Below are 22,765 nucleotides of genomic sequence, written 5' to 3' on the forward strand. Positions count from 1 at the left end.
TTTTACCATTAAAATCAGATTATTGTTATAACTTTTATTCCGGTGTTTTGAACTCCTTCTCTTATTAACCTGACCAGGCTCATCTAACGGACGGCGCGGAGCGGAGGTGGGCTTTAAGCCACCACCACTGTGTTTGCTCCTACACCATCAACACCAGAACAGCAGAAAGGTGACACAACTTGCGTCGTAGACTGAAAACCAAATCTGTTTCGACTGCACGATGGCATTAATATAAAACAAATATATATATATATATAAAAAAACTTCCTTTTTCTGTATATTCTTAAAATAGTTTGGCTTCTTTGAACCGAGGTTAGACTATGTGAGGAGTTTGAAAAAGCAACACTTAAAAAACAAAAATGTTGACTTTAGTTAAATGTATTATGTCAACAATCACCACATAACTGTATCAGGATAACTGAATGCAATAATATTACGTTGAAATTCAAAATATTAGGTTCAACTTAATATAATAATCTGACCTAATACAGTTATGTGACCTTTGTTGACATAATATATTTAATTAAAGTCAAAGTTTCAGTTTTTTCCATGGGCATACAACTCCTAAAATCTCCTGAGGCTGCTCAGTGAATTGTATCCGACTGATAGCCGAGAATAGCTGAGGGAAGTTTGTAGTTATGATCAGTAAAATATCCCCCTGTAGATTGAACCTTATAATGAACTGTTTCACTCACATTTCACATCAATAAACAACTTTTCCGATGTCCTCCTCCCCAGCTTGTTCTCAGCTGTACAGAAATACTCTCCAGAGTCAGAGGCCTGCATGGAGCTGAAGACAAGCTGTGGTTCTTCATTCAGAATAGAAGAGTATGAAGTTTCATCCTTGTACCAGGTGTATTTAGCTGCTGGGTTAGCATCATCCCAGCAGAGAGACTCACTGACACAGAGGGAGGCTTTGGAGCATCTGGAGGAAATGTGGTAACAAAACTCAATCATAAAATAATAGAGCTGAACAAGTAGTAATGAATAGTACAACCTTCCCATGCCATAAATGGACAGATTAAACCTTTAAATAAGTTGTTTGACTCACATTTCACATCAATAAAGTAATTTTCAGATGTCCTCCTCCCCAGCTCGTTCTCAGCTGAACAGAAATACTCTCCAGAGTCAGAGGAATAGATAGAGCTGAAGACAATCTGATATTCTTCACTGGAATATATTAAGCCATTTTTCTTGTACCAGGTGTAGTTAGCTGCTGGGTTAGCATCACTGCTACAGGTCAGAGTCACTGAACTGCCCTCCTCTATCTCAGCAGAGGGACTCACTGACACAGAGGGAGGCTTTGGAGCATCTGGAGGAGATGAGTAGAAATATCACTTTTACTGTAAAGGCAAAATCAAACTAGCTTTTCTTTAGTGCCCCCTAAAAAGAGGAAGCAAACCTTAACGATAATGACAAAGTGCAAAAACAGAAGAGGTTAAAGAGGCCCTGTTATGCTTTTGGGGGTTTCTCTTTCCTGTAGTGTGTCATATAGATTTGAGTGCATGTAAATGGTCTGCAAAAGCTAAAATCCCTGTGTTCCTGCAGAGGGAGTTTATCTCCATCAGGGAGAGCGCTTGCGCTCCAACACCTTGTACGTGATTGGCTAAGGAGCGGGACATCTCTAAGCGGTTGACCAATCACAACAGAGCCGGCCAGCTAACCAATCAGAGCAGACTGGGCTCTGGTTTCAGACAGAGGGTGAAAAGAGGTGCTGCAGCACGGACAGTATGAGAACAATAAAGAGCTTTTTGAACATTAAAGCATGGAGACATTTCCCAGTAGAGACAGGAAATACAAATATGAACCTGAGAATGAGCATAAAATGTCCTCTTTAAAACAGTGCAGTGAACTCACACACTGAAGGAGAACGGTGATTCTCTTGTCCGTTTAAAGCACAGGAATAGATGTCTGCTGAACCAAAGTTGACTAAACCAGAGTAAGATATTCCTGTCCAAAGTTCCTCTCCATTCTTGTACCAGATGTAGGAAGTATTATCAGGTGCCCGACAGCTGGTGTGACACTTCAGCTCTGCCTGGCCTGAATACGCTCTGCTCACCTTCAACTGGAGATCTGGATTTATGAAGAAGAAACAGGAACGACAAAACTCTCAACATACGTGCAAAAACCACACCGCTCAATGATATTATTTTGAGCTACTGAACATTTGGAAATATAAAAGATGAGTGTTACCTGTGACAGACAAAGTGACTCCAGATTCGCCACAAACTCATCATAGTTTGTGGCGAATCTGAACTTGTACTCAGCTGAGTCGCTCTCTATCAGGTCTTTGATTCTCAGAGTGCAGATGTTGTTTTCACAGAGGTGTTCTACACGACCTGCATACTCTGAGTCTGTGGTCAGATCTACAGGTTCACCACCTTTCTGTTTAAACCAGAATGTTTTCTTAACTCTGTTAACTATGCCTCTCCATCTAGATGGGTATCTGTAGCTGCATCTTATCTCCACTGTTGATCCTTTCACTGCACAGATCTCAGTAGAAGAGTAAGTCACTCCCCAGTCTTTCTGACCCTGAGCCACTGAAACACAGAGCACACCAGAAACATTCATTAGACTCATATCAACATCAAGGAGACACATTTTCATTGGTGAAGCTGCTTAGTCCACATTTCTCACAGCTACATATTCTCCAACGCTATCCAAGTAAATTGTAGGGTAAAACTCTGACTGTTTTATTGCAGTTTTATATTATTTCTATCGTTTTGCCTTCATTGGATGGACCCCCTTTTGATACATGGCTTTCTCTAACAGGTGAGCTACATGAGCGCCCCCTGTTGATTTATTTGACTAAACTGAGCCTAGGGTTGAGGTTGAATCATCATAAAATTGCAGGTCCTATTGTTAAGGTTGAGCAGCGCAGGGTGAGGGTCTGCTAAGTGCAGACAGACGAATGTTTTAACTGAAAATAAACTTTATTCAGGGCAACTGGATAAAGTTAAAGTTAAGTTAAAGCCTTTTGTTGTCATTATACACAGAGTATAACGAGATTCAGAGTGCAACTCTGTCCCGGTGTGCAAAAAATACAAACAAATACATAACACTAAAAAACACGGCAATAGGACAGACAACATACAATCATACGGGGAATAAATAGTTAAAAATATTGATATAAAAAATAGTATATAAAGTGCATTTAAAAGTGTGTGTATGTGTGAGAATGGTTACAGTTATTGCATTATGTGTGGTGGTTGAGCAGCCTGACGGCCCAGGGGTAGAAACCAACAAGTACTAAAAGAAAAAAGAACCCACCAAACCAGAACTTAAATACATACATGATCAATCAAGAGACAAGACACAGCTGGGGACAATACTTGTGCCCCATCAAAATCTTCAACACTATTTTAAATTTTTTCATAAACTTAGCATCTTCTGCATTTCTGAGGTGCATTCACTGCCTTCAAATAGAAAGAGATGTACAGTACCTTGTGTAGAGAGAAGGAAGACGACAAATCCTCTCGCTGGTAAACTCATAGCTGCTCCTCACGTCTCTGATAAATCAGGTATCACATACAAGAGAAATGGGACGTTTCCTCTGTTACTATGTCAATGTGCTAAAAAACTGCTGGGGATCCCTTCCTCTTTTCAGTTTGAAAATAGAGATGCTTTAAAAAAGGCTTTAGGTTAAAATGAAGAACTTATTCCTGCTATGGTTTTGCAAACGATGCATTCAAACAACTGGACATGGGCATCCCTGAAGCCCCACTGATCCTTAAAACAGGAACTAACACAGTGCATGGTTGTTTTGTTGTGAAAAATCATCATTGATGTTGGTGTTAGAGCAAGTATTTTATAAAAAAGGCCACCTAATCGTGACATTCCTTTAAGTTACAAAGTGATACCAGCCTTAACATAGAAAGACAGCAAGAAAGAATACCTAAGTTGCTTATTGTTTTAGTTGAGTTTTGCCTCTATTGTTTTGACTATTGTAAAGGCCTGTTTTCTTTGTGTAAAAAGCTTGTTATTTTATTTTGAGTATTGCACAATATCATCCCACCATCGGATGCCAAGCAACTCATCAACTGTGAGTAACACAAGTGTAAAGGAAAGGAAACAAGTTAGAAATGTCTGTTTAAGGCGTCTAGTGGCTTGATGGAAAATAAGGAAGGAAGCCACGACAGTTAGATTTGCTCTTCACCTGTAGTATTATGGTTAGGGATGCACGATAATTATCGGTCCGATAATTATCGGTCCGATATTAGGAATTATGACGTCATCCCGATAAACCCGATACCAGTATTAATAGCCCCGATAATATACAATATATTTTTTGGGTAAAAAAAAAGAAAACATACTGCGGTGTGGGTGGATTGGGATGAGGGGCGCTTGTTTTTCACTCGGCTCCTCCCGTTTTGCCAGTACTGTGGTATTAGTGGTTTAGGAAGAAGGGAGTTGTTCACAAATCCAGCGCTCCCTAACTCATGCCTGGCTGTGACGTAAATGGTGTGCGGCCGTGAAGCCAGGACAGTAAACAAACATGTCGTCGGTGGTATGGGCGTTGGAGCTATGTGCAACTCAAGGCATATGCTCGAACGGGAGCTGCCTGGACGCTGCAATCATGTTGCGCACTATCCGTGCTGAGTGTGCTGACTTTTCGTACAATGTCCCACTGTCTGGCTTCCTGCATAAAGTCAAGTGCTCGGCGCAGTTGTGGCGAAATGTCGCTCCTCTGTTTTCATTTAAACAGCTCCTTATATCCGTTAGCGCAGCTAGCTAGCACCAGATGCTAACAACAACAATGCACGTAAGGTCTCTCTCTCGCTCGCTCGGGCCACACATACACACACCCTCCCGGTCCTCCCAATAGCCAGTCGGTGCCTGCCGGTGAGCGTGGAAGTGTGGTCTGCCACAAGCGGGCGGCAGGAGCGGGGCTGTCAGCATCAGCTTGTAGATGGTATTTTAAACTCGATGCGCTCTGAAACTACGGGGCGGCCGAGGAAAAAAAATACACATGCGTTAATCGCGTTAAAATAATTAGTGGTGTACATTTTTTTTGTATCGGTTATCAGTATCGGTCTTGAGAAGCAGGAAGTTATCGGTATCGGTTTCAAAAAAACAATATCGTGCATCCCTAATTATGGTCTGAGGTGCAGGGTGTGCACGGATCTCAGTAGAAGTGTGACTAACCAACCTGTCTTTCTGATGCTTTACCAGAAACTCTTATAAGACCATATTTGTTCAAAGATGAACCCTTGCCCTCTACACTTCATATTTTTGAACGCACTTTGATGGAAATTTCCAGATCTTTGTGAGAAATCCTGTCTTTTAATCATTTGCTAATAACAAACTGCTGCTGTCTTATAAATGATGCCTGATGAGGACTGAACTGGATCTGCTGACCTTTGATTTTTAGTGTTAATATCAATATAATTCATACAGAGAATATTCAGCCAAGCTTAACATAGACATTTATCACTTTTTTAATGTATATTTATTAACTCTCAATTGATACAAATGGCACAGTGGACAGTTACGTTACAGACGGACAACCTAACATATTGGTCTCTGGAAAACAGCAAGATTACTTTTCCAAAAGCTTGAAAAAGGATTAAAATTAAACTCAGGTTCATTTGTATAGTTGTTTACACTTTAGACTCTATAACAATTCAGAAAAGAGAAGGAAACCAATAGCAGTCACATTTTCAAGATGTACTGTCTGATTAAACATTGAAGCACAATCTATGATGAGGTTTAAAGAAGAACTTAAAACATGTTTTAAAAGAGGAAGAAGCAAGTTACAGATATGTATAAAGGATGCTTAGAAGAACAGCTGTGAGAAAGAGAATGAGGAACTGGTTTAACCTTCATTTAACAACAAGGAGTCAAATGTAAGCATCATTTTAGAAATACAAAAATAAGACATCTATACGTATACATATTTGGAAAGGTGGAATGAATGGATTAATATGAGGATCAGAATTCAACAATAAGTAAGGTGTTTGAAGAATCAACCTGTGTGTGTGTGTGTGTGTGTGTGTGTGTGTGTGTGTGTGTGTTTGTGTGTGTGTTTGTGTGTGTGTGATCTAGCATTACGAACCTTGTGGGGACCTACATCTGTTTACAGACTCACGTGTGGGGAGTCGCCTCCCTTATGGGGACATAAGTGCAAATACTGTCTTTCTTTCTGTTTTTCCCCAATTTTACTTTTCCATGACATTTTCATTATAAAATATACACATTGAAGGAATACTGAAAATAAAAGTAGTTAGGATGCTAAATGTAAGCTGATGCACATCTGTTTACACCCCCACTCTTGCAGTAAAGTGTGTGTATACACTTTACATTAAAATACACATTTTACTCCATCTCCTGCTACATGTTGTTTCTGACTGCTTTCACTCCTACCTACTGTTACTTAACACCATGGAAACCTGAGGGTAAATGTTTCACTTCTCTCTGTTTCATCCAGGTGAGTCTCCCTCTGGTTTGATGCATCTAAAATAAATCATGTACATTTCTGGTGAGTTATTTCTCAGGAAGTTGTTTTGGGTTTGTTTTCATAAATACAGCTGAGTGAGAGCTTGCTGACCTTCAGACCAGGTCCTCCTGCTCCTCTGGTTCTTCTGTCTGTTCTGCAGAGACCATGTTCAGGTCTGAGACGTTCTCATACACAGAACAAGGGTCCAACTGATGGAGAGACAACGAGAGGAGAGTCAGAGGCCATCATTTGAGAGAAATACAATTATATTTTATATTAAAGGGGACCTATCATGCAAAATGCACTTTTGTACATCTTTTATACATGAATATGTGCCCCCGGTGTGTCAGGGAACTCACCAAGTGTCAGAAAACACAACCCTCTCTCTTTTCTTCCATACCCAAATCTCTAAAAACGGGGCTGCAACAGATCTGATACAGACTGATCCAGATTTGAAATATCTCTGACGTCAGAAATGAGGAGCTCCGCCTATATGGCCAACTCTCCACCTATCAGGGGAATGAGAGGTTGCATGATAGGTCCACTTTAAACTAAAATTATGAAACCAAGTAATGAATATGTGATATGTGACCTTGTTTATTAACAGTTAATAACCAGATGCTATAGAACAATCTGTCGCTGTCTCACCTCCACAGTCTCTATGGGTTCATTCACTTCAGTGGTGGAGCTCGAAGCATTCTTCTTCCTGAATTTAATCCAAAAACAAACAGATTTATAAATATGAGAGTCAGTACACAGGGGAACATATCAATGCTGGATATGATTATGTATTTAAAGAGTTACCTCATACAGAGAAAGAAAAGGGGCAGAGGAATCAGCACCAGAACCCCCAGAACCAACCTGGTGATGTTCATGATCATTGGGGATTTAAGGAAAAGAAAAAGGGTTTTATTTTCTGACGCTGCGTGAGTTCCCCGACACACCGGGGACACCTATTTATGTATAAAAGATATAAAAAAGTGCATGTTGCATGATAGGTCCCCTTTAAGTTTGCACATCTTTATTCATCATTTTATTCATTTGTTTATAAAAATATTTATTCAGTGGAAAACAAAAACACATCCTGTCCAGCAGAGTTGACATTTAAAAATATCTTTGAAAAAACTGGGAAAAAAGGTTAAATCTTGATTGTTATGCCTAAGGAGCAATACAAATACGTAATGAAACAACTCTCCCCAGTACTTTTCATTTAGTTCTTCAAGTATACTGTGATGCTAATACTGTCAGTATTACTTACGTTAAATGTAATTTAGCTGACACTTTTATCCAAAGCAACCTACCTACAATACGGTAGACATGCAGGACCCAATGTGGCTTATAAATCTTGCCAAAGGACAGTTTGACATGTTGACTGCAGGGGACTGAACCTCCGCCCCTTTGATTTATAGACATCCATGAGCCATCATAGCTCTCACCAATGTAGTCATAGTCACATTAGGCGTTCATAATAATACACTGTTTTGAGATGAAGCCCCTTATGAAACTATTAGGATGTCCCTCTGGCTCCCTCGTCACTTAAACATTAAACACCTGGCTTAGAAATGTTGACAATCAGTAACAGGTAATGAACTGAATAACTTTATTTAATGATATGGTTACTTACAAACAATACACATCAGTGACATCAAATCAGTTTTACAAATTACAAAAAAATGTTTAACAAAACACTAACTTATGATGACAATGAAGCAGAAGTTAAATATGAATAAAATGAATATTATCAACATGTTAAACAATAAAAAGGCAATTAAACTGAACATCAGAGCAGAAAAAGATGATGTTAAATATATATTGTACATAGAGAAATGTGGGCTACTTTGAGAAGCTTAAAAATAGTTTTCTGTCTTGGAATTTATAAATTACAAGCTTCAGCATACGTTAGCTACATGATACTAGTAATCCAGCAGACCTTATATTTATATGTGTGTTTAAACAGTTTGAGCACTGTTGAAGAGAACACAGATGTTATGTCAATACTCTTGGTTTTTTGTTGACTACGCTGTACAATGCAGATGGATCGTCCGCAGCCTCATGACGTTCTGATCTGTTGATAAAGCAAATTATAAACTCACATTAATGACTAAGAACATGTTTTTGTAAAGAAGGATGAAACAACATAATAACTTTATGTAGCAAAGAAAGAGGATCTTTTACTCACTCTGCAGTAGCACTGTGACCTTTAAATGTGAGAGTAGAGTACACAACATCTTCCTCCTTGTCCTTCTCGTCCTTCTTGTGTCTGCGGAGATGAGCGGGCTTGATGTTGGAGTAGAGAGCATCTTCCTGGTTTTGAATGAATCTCGCGCTGGCATAGCAAACCTCGGCCTCCGGCTCTGGTGTTGCATTCTGTACTTCAGCTGAAGGGCGGTCATACATGCGTACCTGAAGGAAACATCACAAAGACAAACAACATATATTTCTAGTGGTTAGTGTCTCATAGATTGGCCTTTAAGACACAATCACCATTACTTTTGCAATGGGGCTTCTTTGCAATTTCAGTACATTTAAAAATTCCAAATCAGCCACCAAAAACTCCTCGATTTATTAAATGTCCTCATCTTTCAAAGTCAAGTGCAATTTTCAAAGTCTAAAAGTGATTAAAAGGTTTGAGGCATAAACTGTATTTAAGAAGTTGACATGATCAATATGAATTTGGCTAATTATGGTGTTGAAGCCTTGAATTTGGTATTTTGCCCACTGCCACCTCAATGTTCTGTTCTATTCTGAACAAAAAACATATTACAAAAACTTTTTTTAGGACTGCAAATTGGTTCAAGTTGTAAAAAAACAATTGTGGACAACATTATGTTTTTTGATAACAAGTCACCTTTTTGCTAATATACTCTAAATGGGACCATAACTTACAACACATCAGTTGTGCTGTATTAAAGAAGACTTTAAATCATCAAGTAAGACCATAAACTCATCAGGAAAACATATACTGAGGTAAATAAATCATGTTAAAAGTAGGGTCATTTTCTCATAGAATTCTACACAATCAGATGCTGTGTTATAGCCAGTGGATTCGCTCTCTGCTGGCCATTGGAAAGAATGCAGCCTTAAGGCACTTTGGCATTGGATTAATCTTTCAGACCTGAGGTGGCTGCTTGCTTTGAGATCACTTCTGTTATTGTCATTGTATCCCCCAATATTTAAAAAATGCTTACATGTATGGAAAGGTTTACATCCCAAGCAATGGAAAGACCAAAGACACCTTACACATAATGTTGATAACCGTATGACACAGTTTGAAAAGACAAAAGCATAGCTATGGATTTATCAAATTGAATTTAACAGGAGGAAAAAAGAAAGTATGATAGGTACTGAATGGTAATCACCTGCACACTGGTAAGCACTGCAAAAAGGCCTCTCATTCACCAAACTCACACACAGATGGCGACAAAGCTTCACCGAAAAAGTACTACATGGCCCATGAAGAGCATCTTGATTACATTTATTTTGGTCTTTAAACACACAGACAGGGATCAAAGCCTCAACACTGTGATTAATGGATGACTCACTCCACCTCCTGAGTCACGTTTAGTTTGGGAAAAGGACGTTTCCAAACTGGGACATGATGCACTGTTCAAATGAGTTTGCAGATGAGGGTTGACCCTTAGTGACACCTGAAATCTGCTTTCTCACCTGAGCGTCGTTGTCTGGTCTCTCTCCAGCTTCCGTGGTTGGTTTCGAGGACCTCTTTCTTCTGGAAAACAAAGTGAATTAACAAAAAAATTAATCTTAACATTAAATAACTGTGAAGCATAACTGAACGTAATCAAAGTAAAACTGAACTGCTTACCTAATCAACAGAAAGGCAATGAGGAATATGATACCCACAATAACAGCAGTTATTGATCCAGCAGCGACTGATTTCATTGAACCTGGGAAACAGTGACAATTAGCTTTTATATTACATTTGAGTTTTTGCTTTTGCATCCCATAAATGATCAACAGCACAAGGGTGTTTTTAAAACGGAAACAACCGTTGATATTGGCGCCCCCCAGACTAACGATTAATAGTTGACTTTGCACTCAATTGTTCAAATCTCTGTCTTGGATTCTTTAGCAGAGCAGTCAGTTGATCCCAACTTAGTGATGAGGTTAATCACCTTATCAGGAATGCTGCCCACAAATATTTCATGGAACATTTGGGAAACTATAGTTTTCGATGCCAAAGAGAGGGACTCGATGACATTCTGGCAATCTGTCAGGTGACTGAAAAAAGGGAGGCAAGACCTTTCCTAGCATCTTGTTAAAAGTGAAGAAGTGCTGACCTCGACTGGGAGAGCAGAGAGTGTTGGAAGACTTGCAAGTAGTCAAAAAGCCTCACTTTAGCAAGATGACCAATGGTAAGGCAAACATAAATATAGATTGGTTGTACTGGTTGACAACCCAATGCAGAGTAATGCAGAGGTTGTTGTCGATGCCTGTGGCTTAGCAGAGAGGGGAAGTAGACTATGTGGGTGCTTGAAATTATCACAAAAAGTCCGGCAACTTCGAGTAGCAAACCTCAGATTTAGAATTCAAAATAAAAATTCTGTCCAGAGAGTGTAACAGTTAATTGCATCTTGGATCTTCAAAGAATTGTAGTGCTAAAGTTGCTGTGCCTCTTGGGAGGTCCTGTGGTGTGAAATGATTTACCTGCCACAATAGACAGATGTAAGGTAGAGTTAAGACGTCCTATTTTGTTCTGGGTTACACAGTAATAACTCCCACTGTGTTCAGCTCTGAAGTCAGTGATGTTGAAGATCTGTCCTGAAGCTTTTGGAGAGTCTTCATTCCTCTTGTACCAGGTGTAGTTAGCTGCTGGGTTAGCATCACTGCTACAGGTCAGAGTCACTGAACTGCCCTCCTCTATCTCAGCAGAGGGACTCACTGACACAGAGGGAAGCTTTGGAGCATCTGGAAGAGAATGTGTAGAAGTGTATCTTTAGTAAAGTAGATCTACTAATTCCCCACTTGATATCATCAAGGTGTGCGGAAGGGGAAACAAAGTGGCCTTGTTTTTGACCTGAGCACTGCAATCTAGATTGTGTACTATGCAATATTTTAGGAGATTGATAAGATCGTTAGTCAATCAATCTATTAGCAGCAAACACATGTTCTTGATCCTACGATGTGTACATTGTTCCTGCAAAGATTGTGCCACTTAGCTCGAGTCGTATCCTTAGTTGAAAGCCACAGTTCATTTGATTGAAACGTTGGTTTACTCTCTCAGCAGACATAAGAGGACCAAACAAATGAAACTAGAAAAATGAAAAATGTGTTCATCCCTAAGATTTACATAAAGAAAGCCAAGTAGGCAAATCACAGAGTAAAGTATGGAGAGCTCATGTCATGAATGGCGTAAATCCTTCAGCTGCAGCCAATAAAGAGTCATCCCTTTATCAAAGACAGAGGCATTTTGGACTAAAACAAATGAAACCTTAGAAGTAACAGTGACATAGTAGCATGACATGAAATCCAACTCTTTTTAGAGGTATTGCTTCCAAGCTGGCATGGACTCGAGGAATGACTCAAGGGATCACAAACCTTTTTTAACGTACACATGGCATGTGAATATGTTAGACATCAAAAGGTGATAGACGTGCTTTATGAATTTATTTTAGATAATGTTTTTACCAGGGAAAGATCATCACAGGTTAACAATCACCATCTCTACTCAACACATGTATATTAGGTGACTTGTTGATGTTTTGTACTTACATTGGACATCTATGTGTACTGATGTCGAGTTGATCTGGCCGTACTTATTCTTAGACTCACAGTGGTAGTTCCCTTTGTCCTCTAAGGTGATAGAGACGAGTTGATGAATGTCTTTTGACCCCCAAGGCAGTGTTTGATTGTCCTTGTACCAGGTGTAGTTAGCTGCTGGATTAGCGCCACCTTTACAGGTCAGCTGCAATGATTTGCCAATCTCTATTTTAGCAGAGGGACTCGCTGACACAGAGGAAGTCTTTGGAGCATCTGGAGGACAAAAGAGAGAAACCAGTTTTGTGGGCATATGGCTACAACAAACCAGAAGCAGCAACACAACGATTAAGCTCACTTCACTTCCATCTACAATAGAAACCCTGCTCCATGAGACAGGGTGTTATCAAATCTGCAAAGATGGCAGATTAAAATATTTCCTGATAGACCTGACGATGACATTTGGCCACAAGTTTTCTCTTCATGGCCTCATCTTTTTGAAGAAGATGCATCACAACAATGTTAAGTGACTCAAAATCTCCTCACACTGAAGACAAACACAGTTTGTGTAGCAATGTGCGTCTGGGACTTCAAATGTTGCAATAACAAAAGTGATTGCAATATGTTATGGCTTTACTTAGAAAGGCTATGCATGTACTTTACATTTGGTTTAACACTGCACCAGTTGCATCCAAGACAATGTGTTGCTTACTAGATTAGCAAAAACGGTTAGGAGACTGACCTCCTGCGGTTTTATACACACAACTGGAAGGATATAAGAAAGACACATTTCCAAATGTACATTGAAATAATGAGTTGTTGAGTGGCCACGGTCAGGATGAATATTCATCTATAGCACATATAGAATTTAAAATGTAAACACTAGTCCATAGCCCATTTTATGCCAGAGTCACAGTATTTGCATTTGTAGTATTAGTATACTGTATGCTTGGATATTTATCAGACATGATATGTGTTGCGCCCATTAGAATGGTTTATATGTTTTGTTATTTGAACACTAGATGGCGTAATGGGGCAACAGCATACAAGTGATCTCCAGGCACAGGTGCATTGATTGTGACTGGGAGAGCAATCGTTTTTTTAGCATGTCTGTGAACACGCTGTTTTCTTTGAAAATAAAAGATATTGAAAGCTACACTTCGTCATACTTGGAGATTACACGCGTCCAATTAGTTAAACCCAGTTTGGTCAATCCCAGGTGATATTGAGTGGCAATAGTCACCACATAATGAATTAACTGACACCCACTGTAAATACTGAAATAACTGACACCATAATAAGGCATCCGACAGAGCTGTCCTTACACACAGACCGGACTTTTACTGAAGCCTCAGGTCAAAAGAGGATGAGAAGCCCTCCTATGATTACTGATGTTACTGAGGCTTGCCCCACTGCAGCTGCTCATTCTGACTTTCTTCTGCTAATAATATAATCAGCCTTTCTTCCATGTGGGCAGTACTGTGCATTGATCTTTCTTGGATTTACACCTTTGCCCAGTTATGGGAAAGTTCTGCTCCAGTTCTTGAATAGAAATGTGTTAACAAAGATTACCCTAAGTGATGTTGTTTCTCATGTAGTACATGTTGTACAGGGTACAAAATGACAATGACAAAAAAAATGACCATAACTACATTTCTAAAAAGGGGAAAATTAATAATCTTTTTTCTCAAAGTAATAATAAACCTGTGAGTTGGATGTAGAAAAGTCAGAATCAATGTAGATTTTATATATTTGAAAGAAGAAGAAAAAAGATCAGTTAGCTGAGTTTCTTCCCGTTACATGGATATAAAATATTCATAGTTTATTAAATATTAAGATGCCCTCAGACGCTGTGTCCTGCAGATGATGCGTTTTTCCGCCCGGGGGCGGGGGGGGGTTGGGGTTCAGCAAAGATTACCCTCGGTGAAGTTGATTCTCACGTAGTACATGTTGTACAGAGTATTTCAATCACAAAATGTGAATAGCTGTGTAGATGCATTTTAGACTTTGAAGGTGGAGTGATAAATGGATGGCTCATTGTTTGATTCTGGGACTTTAAACCGGACAAAGCTTCTATAATCTCCTGAAGCTTCTCGGTGAATTACACCAGACTCTAAATGTATAGCAAGTAGATATAAGAAACTAACAACAATTACTCACAATTCACATCAATAGAGATGTCTTTAGATGCCTTCGTCCCCAGCTTGTTCCCAGCTGTACAGCAGTACTGTCCAGAGTCAGAGGAATTGATGGAGCTGAAGACAAGCTTTGGTTCTTTTTTTAAAAGAGGAAGGTATTCTTTTCTATTCCTCTTGTACCAGGTGTAGTTAGCTGCTGGGTTAGCATCACTGCTACAGGTCAGAGTCACTGAACTGCCCTCCTGTATCTCAGCAGAGGGACTCACTGACACAGAGGGGAGCTTTGGAGAGTCTGGAAGAGATGTGTTAACAATATTAAGAATGTGTTGCTCACTAGATTAGCACAAAGGGTATCTACATTATTGAACACTAAATGTAGCTACATTTTGGACTTCGAACATGGTTTGACAAAATGCTTGTTGGACGGATTTAACCTTTGTCCAAAACGTGCACAACATTGAAACTTTACACCACAATAAGGTACACTTGATTTTTAGTCGATACAGGGCAACGGATGAAGACTGTGATGTTAATCACTACAAACTAAAATGTATGAGAACCTTGTTTCATTTATTTGTAATTATCTTATTGTTTTTTCACCTCCTTAACCTGTTTTTGGGTTGAGGAGCTTGGGGGAACGCTACAAAACTCAGTATTAAAGGTTTTTCTTACATTGTTCATATTATAATAATTTACCTTAATGGGTTAAATATATTGTGAATATAGTTTTAGTGTTGTTTCCATGTTATGCCATAGTGTCTGAGGTATAGAGTTATGAGTATAATGCCCCTTTCACACCAACGCGTTTTCAGCTCGGACTCGAAGCTGGAGCCTGAAAAGTACTGGTTTTTCCTGTTCACACCGCAGTGGCGCCACCTCTTAGCTCCGGCATCCGGTTAACTTCCAGCTCCAAACATTTTTCGGTGTAGAGGCAAGAGCTTCGGAGCTAAGAGGCGGCGTCGCTTACGTCTCTCTTACGTCGAGGCGGGGGCGGGGGCAGGGGCAGATTCGTCGTTGATGCTGAAGACCACAAATAAGTCTTGCATTTCGCATGTGATGTTTGTAAAGTTCCAAGTAAAGTCGTCCGATGCCTTCCATGTCGTTTCGTAAGAGGATAACCAAAGCGAACAGCGCTTCAATACAATCGGCCATTGTTGTTGTTGTCGATGTGAGGGATTTCCGCGGTTTGGATTTTATGAAGCAGGCACGTAAACGGTGACGTCATGACGCAGCAGCGGCAGCTCTGGGCGGTGTGAACAGAGCGGGAGCAGAAAAGGGAAACCGGAGCTGAACCAGAAAAGCTCCCGCTCGGAGCTAGAAAGGGAAAAGCGCTGGTGTGAAAGCCGCATACTACCTCATTCACACCAACGCAACTCCGGTTCAAGCTCCGTGCTAGAGCTTTTCAGGTTCAGAACCGGTTCTTCGGTTTAGCTCTGGCTCTTTTCACACCGCCCAGAGTCCGACTGGTAATGCGTCGTTGCGTTATCGTTTGCGTCATGACGTAACCGTTTGCGTGCCTGCTTCATAAAGCCAAACCGCGCGGATGAAATCAGTTACATTCATTTCTTATGGCTCTATCTGCAGCTTTTCCGGAGTCATTTCTGTGGTTTAGAGTTAGACTATATTCTTATAAAAAAGTGTACTCGTGTCAATAAAGGTTTTTTTAAAACACAACTGCTTCCGAGGTCGGTCTTATTTCTTAAGGTGGACTGAACCATGAGTGTGGAGTAACGTTGTATCTTTCATTTAAATGAACTGTAACCTTCACCCAGGTATGTAACAGCTGTTCTCAAATGAACACGTGAACTAAAGTTTGATATTTATAGTTTTATAGATTTATAATGAGTTATAATGAGAGGTGATCAACGTGAATGCTCAGGTTCCACCTTAACACGCAGACACGTTGCTTCACCATGAGCAGAAACCTTTATACAGTCTATGGCAGAAACACTGAAACTCTGAAACTCTTGTTAAGTTTCTCCATCGTTGTGTACAAACTGGATAAAACGCGGGCTTTTTGTTGTTCTTCAGGAGTTGATCTGTCTCTGCCCCCGCCTCGACGTAAGCGTGACGTATGCGGTGCTTTTGCTCTGATCGGACCATTTTTTGGTGCTTGAAACGAACCGGATTCTGGAGCTAAGAGGCTGCTCCGCTGCGGTGCGAACAGGAAAACACGGTGCTTTTCAAGCTCCAGCTCCGAACCGGCCCCGAAACGCCATTGGTGTGAATGAGGTACTAGTGATGTTAGTGCACTGAGGCAGGACAAAACCTTAACACAGTATTTCTTAGACAAAATAAATGAATACATATTAGAGGGTGTGGTACATAAAAAGAGTCTTCTTTGCTATGTTGGGTGTTTCTCTGTGGAAAGGCTGCAGGGTGTGAATGGAAACTTTAAAGAAAAGCAGAACATTGACACGTGTACAACTAAGATAACAAATTACTGAGAGAGTTTATTTTTAAGTATTCGACTGCTAATTGCTTTCAAGTCAACAAAAACATTGATTACTTCCTGTATGTTGCACCTGCTATATCTCATTGACCGAAGGAAAGCATCTGGCATCTCTGCAGAACTATCTAGATATTTATCAAAGCTACAATATCCACTAAACAACATTCATTTAAAGTTATGTTGAGGACTGCAGGACGATAGAGGAAGTTCAACACAGCGATGAATTGGCAATTATCTAAAGCATGTGTTGTTTGTTAATGTAGGTACTGTATGTATAGTCATTATTTCCATCCATACAGACATAGTATTACCATGCTAAATGGTGCTGTATTTCTAAAGGGTTTGAACTATCTTACAATATAAATGCAGATCGTACAGTACGTCTCACAGAGAGGAGGAAGACAACAAATCCACTGCAGTTAAACTCATAGCTGCTGCTTTTGTTTTTTCACCTCCTTCAATTATCTTGTGGGCTCTCATCAAGATTAAATTACGTTGCAGGCGCTTGCAAAATCAAAAATGTCTCATCTTGCACCTGCAACCTTGAATGACCTAATTTATGATATCTTTCTTTGTGGGGTCTCTTGGTGCCTAAATGATTTTCTGTTATTGTTGATATTTAGTTTTGTTTGTAACTCTTCTTTATTCAAAATGAGGTCTCCACCTAAATCTATGTCATCTGTGTGTCTCTTTACCCAAGATGGCTTTTTTACTGGCTGTAGTTAAGCTTTCTTTTTCTATATATAACTGCGGCATCTGCATTCAGATTCAGAATAATCCTCTGAAATTGTCATTGTAATGAGTAAACTCACACACTGCAGGAGAGGGGAAGTCTTCATGTCCTTCAAAAGCACATGAGATCCTGTCTGCGTGGTGAAGCAAGCCTTTATAAGAAGATATCGATGTTGTGTGGATTTTCTCTCCGTTCTTGAACCAGACGTAAGAAACACCACCAGCTGGACTGCAGCTGCTGTGACACTTCAGCTCTGCTAAGGTATCAGACTGCTGGACTGTTGCTGTGATCACCTGCACCTGCAGAGCTGGATATGAGTCAAATAAACATTTGAAATGACACAATATTATATCACTTGGTCCAGCGGTTTAATTTGGGATTTGTTATGTAAGGGGTGGGGGGCTGATAGATGAAGAGCACCGTCTTTTTTAATAGTCCCATTAAACTGTTATTCATTTACATCTTAAATATTGCAATATACACACCTTTTCCTATATCAAAACTACTATTTACACCTTATCATGCAGGCTCATGGGCAAAGTGATAATCATAAATATATATCGTAATTTTTGTGACAAACATTAAGAAACGGCGCACTGCTCTGACTTCCAATGTTAGCCGCAATCGTGCTAACCTACTAACTAGGGATGCACCTTATTAGAAAAAACTGAAATTGCAATTTCACTTTTTGTTGCAATAATTAAGAATTACAGAAATCTTCCACCAAAATGTTGCATTCTGAAGTCAAATGCATCTCTTAAAACTTTTAATGTAAACAAATGTGTGGTCAAAACATCTCTAACGCTGGTGGTTTAGGAATAATTTGATATTCAGCAATGTTAACTTTGTTATCGTAAACATAATCATTGTTGAATAGCTGCGAGGCTGATGACGAGGAGCTTAGGACTGTATTTGAAGGTATAAAGTGTAGGTGTATTTTCCTCAGTGTGTTGGTCAGTACCTGTGACAGTCAGAGTGGTACCAGGTAAATCACTCCTCCATTCAAAGCTTGGTGTTTTGAATTTGAAGCGATACTGAGCTGAATCTGAGTCTCTCAGGTCAGAAATCCTCAGAGTGGAGCGTCCTCTCTCTGTTTCAAGGATCTGAACACGACCTGCATACTGGGAGTCTGTACTAAGGTCCTGATCTCTACGCTCAGGACTGAACCAGAATTTAGATTGAACATATGCATTACTGCTGTACGTGCAGGAAATGTCCACTGAGGATCCTTTGAAGGCACAGATGCTTCTTTCACTGTAAGCCACTGTATTGCAGGCTTGACCATTAACACCTGAAAAATGAAATATCTTTGGTTAATTATTATGAAAATGTAATTGCCTTAACTCAAGGCTGAATGTATTGCTGGGGACAGTGTCTCCCTTTTATGTAATAAGGTATAGCATCATGTTGGTGGAAGACTGTAAGTGAACTCACACACTGAAGGAGAGGGGGAATTCTCATATCCTTTAACAGCACAGGCATAGCTTTCTTTAGGATAGAAATAGTCATAGAAAGAATCTCCTTGTTTTGGTGATTTCAGTCCATTCTTGTACCAGATGTAGGAAGGACGAGAAGTGGGAGGACAACTGCTGAGACACTTCAGGGTAGCATATATACAGTTTCCTGTATGGCAGTTTCTGCCTTTGGTCACCTTCACCTGGAGACCTGTGAGGGAACAAACGAGTTAAACTGAACTGTCATTGTACGTGTAGTAGATTTACTGACATTCACTGCAGTGTTGACCAAATGTTGAGCTGACTTACATAGTTACAAACAAAGTGTTACCTGTGACAGACAGAGTGACTGGATCACTAGCATAAACGTCTTGGTTTGTTGTGAACCTGAACCTGTACACAGCTGAGTCGCTCTCTCTCAGGTTTCTGATTCTCAGAGTGCAGATGTTGTTTTCACAGCGATCCTCTAAACGACCTGCATACGCTGAGTCTGTGGTCAGATCTACAGGTTCATCACCTTTCCATTTAGTAAACCAGAATGTTTTCTTAACTCTGTTAACACCACCTTTCCATGTAGATGGGTATGTGTAGCTGCATCTTATCTCCACTGTTGATCCTTTCACTGCACAGATCTCAGTAGAAGAGTAAGTCACTCCCCAGACATCCTGACCCTGAACCACTGAAACACAGAGCACATCAGAAACATTCATCAGACTCATCAGTAGACAGACTTTCTTATCATTATCAAACACGTCTTTTTACTATTTTATATTATATTGATTTACATACAGAGGAATGTTCTGATGTTTGTTTCTAACTGGGTTTATACTTTTAAATGTTTTAATGTTGTTTCCAGTGAACAGAGGCACGAAAACATATATAATGTTGACGTAGGACATCATGCAGCAGTGTATTTAACCTTTAATGCAGTATTTACCTGATAAATACTAAGATAAATACTTAGATTTCGAACCTTAGAAAAAGATGAGAATAAGATATTAGGGGGTGTGAATCAGAACAATGAGTCTTCTTTCCTGGCTTGCTTTTCTCTCAGTGATCCGGCTGCTGCAGGGCGTGAATGGAAACTTCAAAGAAAAGCAGAACATTGAGGCGTCTGATATTAAGATAACAAATAACTGACAGAAAGTTTATTTCTAAGTAATTAACTGCTAATTTCTTGCAAAAGTCGACACAAACGTTGCATGATGCACCTAGGTCTCATTGTCAGGTACAAGAAAGCATCTGGCTTCTCTGCAGAAATTAGATATTTATCAAAGCAACAATATCCACTAAACCACATGAGCATTTATTTAAAGTCATGTTTCTAAATGACTCTTAACATAAATCCAATGTTCAGTCTTGTTTTGTCAGATAAATACTACTGTGTACCCGTCTTTACGCTGCAGTAACTTTGTCTATCCTTATTTCGGTGATGTCTGAAGTGTAGAGTTTTAAGAGGCTATTAATTGAAAAAAGCTGCATATAGCACCTTGCGCTGACAGGGAGTTACAGAGCTAACTTGTTACTGTGATCGCCCCGGTTCCTTTTTAGCATGTCATACCCAGATCTCTCTTCCTGTTTCCAGTAAGTCTTTACACTTTTCACCGTCCAATGGAGGCAAAAATGAATAAAATGCAAAAGCTACGATCATGTACGTGCATGCAAACAGACGTTCATGCATTCACGGACACACACCTTCACACACACTTGACCTTCAGGGTCAAAACTGTGGCCGTCATGAAGAGAGAAAGAGCGATCAGTTAATGGGCGCAGCTGAAAACAGTAAAGTTGTTGGCAATAAAAGAAAAACAATACGCTAAAAGATGAGATGATTGAAGTGTGATGATTATTCCTTATAACTTTCTTATATTCATTACATTATCAAATACAGCTGAATGTCTAATGCTGAGAAACACTTGCTAAAGTTAAGTGGTGAGGACGGCAGGATGAAAGAGGAAGTTCAACTGAGCGATACATTTTAATTAACAATTATTTAAATACAAAAAAAGTCTTGTTTTGTAATATTTACAGTCATTATTTCCATCAACACAGACATAGTTGTACCATGCCAAATGGTGCAAACACTCTGTATTTCTGAGCTGCATCAACTATCTTACAATATAAATGTAGATGTACAGTACCTTGTACGACGAGAAGGAAGACGACAAATCCTCTCGCTGCTGCTGGTAGACTCATAGCTGCTCCTCACGTCTCTGATAAACCATCAGGTAGATCACATACAGGAGAAATACTGTTTGTCAGTGAGTCACCAAAAACGTTTGTACATCGAGTAGGGTGTTTTCTCTGTCACTCGTGCAGCTGTGTTAACAATATATCAATGTGTTAAGAACTGCCCTTGTTTCCTTCCTCTTAACAGTTACAAGATACAGGAGACGGTAAACATAGTTAAAATGAAGAACTCTGTGGTTTTGCAAACAATGCATTAACTTGTAAACATCTACAGTATGAAAATGGGTGACTGACAGCTCAACATTGCCATCCTTAAAGCCACAATGTGTGTAAAAACATGGACGAACACGCTGAATGGTTGGTTTATCGTGAAAAATCATCATTAATGTAAGAATTTCTTCTTCATCCGTATTCATCCCACTGCATATAATCAGCTAATTATGGGCGTCCACTTTTAATTACATTTTACCACAATTTCCAGCAGCCAATCATTGTGCTGCAGTCAAACTGTACATCTGCTCTCCCCTCTCCTGCAGTCAGGTGTGATTTCAGGTGTTTCAAACATCAAGTCATCATATCCAGTGCCCAGGTTGAGCCAATCCAAAAAACCACACCTCATCAATCCAGATATTTAGCATCCTCTTCATCCACATCCTCGTTAAATTCAGATCTTCAACATCACCACCAATGCCTACTCCTATTATCACGGCTGCACTACGCCCTCAAGATATACAATATCAGGATTGGGGTCTTATCACCAAAGACTTTTAACATTTCTATCGTATCGTGCATGGGTCAATATATGTTCTTTAGGGCCAACAATAGGTCTCTCCTGATTGAAAGAATAACAGTAATCCAGAACACTAATTGATCACTTTGGGTCCTTTTTCACAAACACAGAGCACATGAGAAACGTTAGTCAGCTTGTGTTCTGTAAAGATGTACCCCTGCCCTCTACAGTCAAACCTTTGTAATGTTCTGTGATGGAAATGTCCAGATGTGAGAGTAATCCTGTATTTTAATGATTGGCAAATAACGAACTCCTGGTGCCTCACTGAATGTGAAGATGCCGTCCACTTACAGATAATTAGATTATATTCAACGTTATTGTCACACGAGTACAACAAAATGTAGTTTGCATAGAGTGAATGAAGTTACAGTAAATGCAACTAACAAACAGTGTTGAAGTAATGGACATAAATGTTTAAATACAATTAAGTAACTTTGGATAATTGGGTGCAGATTTAGATGTACATGTATAAACATACAAGGTGCAGGGTTAAGGCATGAGTTAAACACAGATCTAATCTAATTGCGATTTTTCTGACAGATATTGCGATTGCCATTATAATTGTTTTTAAAGCGACCCAACTGAAGTTTATTGTAAAATGTGGCCATATCTCCGGCTAGGAAGGTCGTATCAACGTGCAGTTTGTTTGTACATGTTCTATGGCACGTCTCTACTGGGAATTGTAGTTTTAAAAGACGTTTTAGTTTCCCCCAAAATTAGAAGTTGACAGTATTAAACTGTGTACACCCAGGGCCGCCCCTCCCTACAGGCCAATCACACAGGCTGCATGGGGCCCCGCCTTGCGCAGGGGGCCCCGCCCAGAGGGCCTCAGCTGCTGTGCGCAGTTCTCCGCTCAG

The 22,765-nt window shown here is 39.7% G+C and overlaps 1 protein-coding gene and 1 long non-coding RNA gene across 2 annotated transcripts; both read right to left on the reverse strand.

The window, feature by feature from the left end:
* Positions 1 to 687: 687 nt before the first annotated feature.
* Positions 688 to 21,211, reverse strand: LOC117560227 (B-cell receptor CD22-like). Its single transcript, XM_034237074.1, has 18 exons — positions 21,070 to 21,211; positions 19,260 to 19,607; positions 18,909 to 19,139; positions 18,436 to 18,765; positions 17,554 to 17,781; positions 14,312 to 14,581; positions 12,167 to 12,427; positions 11,102 to 11,362; positions 10,260 to 10,341; positions 10,103 to 10,163; positions 8,616 to 8,839; positions 8,435 to 8,501; positions 6,556 to 6,645; positions 2,532 to 2,540; positions 2,194 to 2,385; positions 1,858 to 2,065; positions 1,120 to 1,312; positions 688 to 925 (listed from the first exon to the last, which is right to left on the reverse strand). The coding sequence occupies exons 1-18, from the start codon at positions 21,122 to 21,124 to the stop codon at positions 688 to 690; spliced, it is 3,348 nt and encodes a 1,115-aa protein (XP_034092965.1). The 5' UTR covers positions 21,125 to 21,211.
* LOC117560221 lies at positions 6,411 to 7,216 on the reverse strand. The gene is made up of 3 exons (XR_004571132.1): positions 7,085 to 7,216; positions 6,548 to 6,645; positions 6,411 to 6,453 (listed from the first exon to the last, which is right to left on the reverse strand). It is a non-coding gene; the product is annotated as an uncharacterized LOC117560221 (long non-coding RNA).
* Positions 21,212 to 22,765: the final 1,554 nt, after the last annotated feature.

The sequence above is a fragment of the Gymnodraco acuticeps genome, unplaced genomic scaffold (assembly GCF_902827175.1).
Source record: "Gymnodraco acuticeps unplaced genomic scaffold, fGymAcu1.1, whole genome shotgun sequence".
Taxonomy (NCBI): domain Eukaryota; kingdom Metazoa; phylum Chordata; class Actinopteri; order Perciformes; family Bathydraconidae; genus Gymnodraco; species Gymnodraco acuticeps.